The sequence below is a fragment of the Phascolarctos cinereus genome, unplaced genomic scaffold (genome assembly GCF_003287225.1).
Source record: "Phascolarctos cinereus isolate Bilbo 61053 unplaced genomic scaffold, phaCin_HiC Scaffold_9;HRSCAF=440, whole genome shotgun sequence".
Classification (NCBI taxonomy): Eukaryota; Metazoa; Chordata; class Mammalia; order Diprotodontia; family Phascolarctidae; genus Phascolarctos; species Phascolarctos cinereus.
In genome coordinates, this window is record NW_027556402.1 from 246,396,287 (window position 1) to 246,400,523 (window position 4,237).

The 4,237-nt window shown below is 34.5% G+C and overlaps 1 protein-coding gene across 1 annotated transcript; it reads right to left on the reverse strand.

The window, feature by feature from the left end:
* Positions 1–1,861: 1,861 nt before the first annotated feature.
* Positions 1,862–3,888, reverse strand: LOC110199524 (olfactory receptor 4P4-like). Its single transcript, XM_020974406.1, is given in 3 exon segments — positions 1,862–2,298; positions 2,301–2,821; positions 3,785–3,888. Coding segments are annotated over 3 exon segments (1,062 nt in total).
* Between the last annotated feature and the right edge of the window lie 349 nt (positions 3,889–4,237).

The window sequence follows — 4,237 nt, forward strand, 5'->3', positions numbered from 1 at the left end:
TCGATCCCCCCCATTCATATTCACTTCCTGACTTTTTTTACAGTGTTTTCGTCATTTGCCAGTATTCCTGGATTTTTATTTCCTTTCATGACATACCTTCTTCTCACTCCATTACTACTTATATCTCTCAGGCCCATTTATATCCTATTCCCCATATACTTTTATTTTATATTCACACCATCATGCAAATCATTCTATCTCAACATTTCCACCAAGTCTCCACTGATGTCTCATAAATCTATATCATTAGTCCTCATGTCTCATCCAAGCTTTTCTTTTTGTTTCTGTGAGTGGTTTTCTGAATTTCCTTTATTAAAAATAATAATAACCCAACATTCAGAACATATTTTTTCCTCCCCACTTAAACTCTTCCCTCTTCTCAGTTATTTTTCATGTTGCCACCATAAAATTCATGAGCACTACTAATTTGAAACATTGGAACACTTTTTGGGGGGATTTTCATGGTGCATGAGAGAGAAAGAGTATGTGTGTGTGTGTATGTGTGTGTGTGTGTGTGTGTGTGTGTGTGTAAAAACACTTTGGTGAAATCATTTCTGTTCTCTGCCACAAGTTTCTTCATTTGTAAAAATAATAATGACAATGATGATTATAGTGGTTGTGAAGATGATGATGATGATGATCATTGGATCCATGATTTTATTGACACAGAGAACTCCAAAATGAGGATAGTCCTTGTAGCGTGTAAACTTGGCATCTCCTTTGTAACACATAATCTTAAAGAATTGTTGGATCCCCAAGACATGAAATGACTTATCTGGGATAATGCAGAAAGTATGATTCAGTGGTGGCACATGAACCCAGGTCTTCCTGGGTTATGGCCATCAATTTTGCCAATATTTATCTCATGAGAGCTTATATTTTATGTATACATTATGTTAAAATACATTAAGTACTCATTTTATACTTCCTCATGTGATCTTTATAGCAACTCTCTTAAGTAGCTACCATTATTTACGTTTCATTTCTCAGACTCTGTTAGATGTAAATGTTGAATCAGATTTGATGTGGGATTCAAAGAAGACATAAATAGCCATAATTGACATAGGTGATATGATTTGTTTCCTTACAGTAAAAGCTATCACTTATGTATCACTTTAAAGTTTGCAAATCACCTTACATAACATTATTTGATCATTAATAAAACTGTTAGATAGATTTTCCAAGTACTATTTCCCACATTTTACAGATAAGGAAATTGACCCTTAGAGGTCTAAAGTGATTTGGCTATGGCCCCACAACTCAGAATTGTCAGATGAAATTAAAGCCTCATCTTCCCTACTTCAAAGTCAATCCTCCATTATCATGTGCTGTTTCTAAGCTTACCAAATCTAAGGGATAGGTTTTTTTAATCCTATGATTGCACTTCCTATACACATTAGCACATGTCTTCTTTCCATTTGCATGGATTTTATTACCAAAAAGAAAATAACAAAAAATAGTGTTAAAAGAAGATAAAGTTGCTCTTACTCTTGGATAAACAGTGGCACTGTACTCCTCTATGACTTCACTCATTATCTGAAACTTTTTGGACCAAAGTGTCCTTTCTTGGCTACCATTCCCCTACTAATGTAATCACCAATATCGGTACATAAACTTCTCGAATAAAGGGGAAGACCAAGGCAGAATGCCATTTACATCTCCATTTTTGAGCACATAGAGTAAGAAATCAATAAATTGTTTTCACTTCAGTAATAATTTTTTTTTCATTTATTATCAACTAGAAAGGGTTAGGCTTTTCAAAATAGCATTTAATCCTCACAGTTTGATGAAAAGTGCTCAATACTTCACCAGGTTCCAATGTGTGTGTATTTTGGCACGGGAGAGAAAGACAAATTAAAATTCATATGTTTAAATTGAATAATAAATGTATTTTCCTAGACCACACCTTCTGCATAGCATTTTTCATCTCTGCATTTCTCAGTGTATAAATGAGAGGATTCAACAAAGGTGCAATCACTGTATAAAATACGGAAAATTCCTTGTCATTATTGCCATCACTGGGTGGAGGGACATAAGTGGAGATACAGGGCACAAAGAAAAGGACCACAACCATGACGTGGGAACCACAAGTAGAGAGAGCTTTTCTCCTACCTTCTGAGGAATGTGTTCGAAGGTTATATAATATGGCAACATAAGATGAGATTAAGACCAAAAAGGTAACCAAGGCTACCATTCCAGTATTTGCAATGACCAAATTATTAACGATACTTGTATCCATGCAAACCAGTTGCAGGAGGGGTTTCACATCACATATGTAGTGATCAATCTGGTTAGGCCACAGAAAGGTAAACTAAGAACCATGAATAGCTGGGCAATGGAATGCCAAAAGGCCACAACCCAAGCAAGCAGAACAATTAAGTCACATCTTTTCCGGTTCACAATTATGAGGTAGTGTAATGGTTTACAGATGGCTATGTAGCAATCAAAGGCCATGGACACCAGGATGAACATCTCAACACCACCCAGTAAATGAGCACTGAAGAGCTGAGTCATGCAGCTGTTGTAGGAGATAGTCTTACTTTTGGCAAGTAAGTCCATGATCAGCCAGGGTATGATGGTAGATGTATAACCCAAATCCATAAGAGACAAGTGACAGAGAAAATAGTACATGGGTTGTTGAATCAGATAACTATAGGAAATGGTAATGAAGATGACAAAGTTGCCCAAAAGGATTGCTAAATAACATAGCAAGAAGAATATGAAGCTTAAAATCTTCATTTCCTTGTTCATGAACAATCCCAAGAAAACAAATTCAGTGATGTTGGTCTGCATTTTGATGCGTTTGGAGTAGGTAATGAGTCTGCACAAAAAAAAGAAAATCATCTGAAATCATACAGAACATCACAATTGGAAATATAAAACCAACTCAAGGTTATTTTGGAAAAACAAAATCTAGTCATAATATTTTTTTTTATATCAAGGTCACTAGATTGTTTTAAATTTAACCAGCAGCAGGTATGTTTTCTAATAAATGTGTTTTTCATTGTCTTTTTTGTAATTTACATCCTTTTTGTCTATTCCTTCAAAGATTCGAGATAGCATTCAATAACAGAGCTATCTTAAAAGACTACACAACTAGGTAACAATTCAGCAAAAATGAACACTTTGCCTAGTGCCACTCATTATGTAAGGTGAATCAAAACATAATTGAACTTAATGTAGCTATTGGGTAAGAAAACACAAGACATTTATAATATAGGTATTTCAACTTCCAACTGAAACAGAATCAAATACAACCATTATTTAGTGAAAATGTAGGCTACAAAAATAATAATAATAATATGACTAAAAATGACAAATTCCCAAGAGAAAATTCACAAACAGCCAATTAAAACACTCAAATAAGTTATTAAGGTCTTTAAAAATTGGAGTGAAATTTCCCAAGTAAGAACAGCAAGGAATATCACAAAGCATAGCAAAGCAAGAACAAGCTAGAAATTAAATAGGTGAAAGAAGATTTTCATAAACATTGTAAAAAGGTCTCTATGAATTTTTAAAATATTATTGCCATTTCTGAAAGGAAGTCATAGACTGATGAATCAATGGCACCATTTGATGATTATAATATGGCCAAGGTGTGAATAATTTTGCCAAGCTTCTGGGCAACTGGTATTGAACAGATGTGTAATCAAACTGGAGTTGTGAAAGAGAATTAAAGAGAGTAGCAAGTTTCCCCCCCCATCTTTCAGTCTATTTATAGCTTTTGTCTCTGTTCCTGATTTTTCCCTTGTAAAAGGATCTCTATGAATTTTTTAAATATTACTGAAATTTCTGAAAGGAAGTCATAGACTGATGAATCATTGGCACCATTTGGATCTTTTTCACCATTTTCTGCTTCTCCACACCTCTGATCTCCAAATGATTCATCATTTTCTCTCTCTCTCTCTCTCTCTCTCTCTCTCTCTCTCTCTCTCTCTCTCTCTCTCTCTCTCTCTCTCTCTCTCTCTCCTCCTTATTCTTCTATTTCACTCTTACTCTTGCTCCCTTCTTTCCTTCTCACCACAACACAATGTGTAGTGTGATATTGGATGCAGAAAAAAATATTACTAAATTTCAGCTTTCTCATTTACCAAAGTGTTAATAATAGCTTCTTGGCCCATTCAACTTTTATGAAGTTCACACAAAATAGTTTAAGACAAAGGGCGTTAGTAAATATAATATAATTTACAGTTTTAATTTTTATCACTCTACAGAAATGTTATTAACTGGGTAGCCA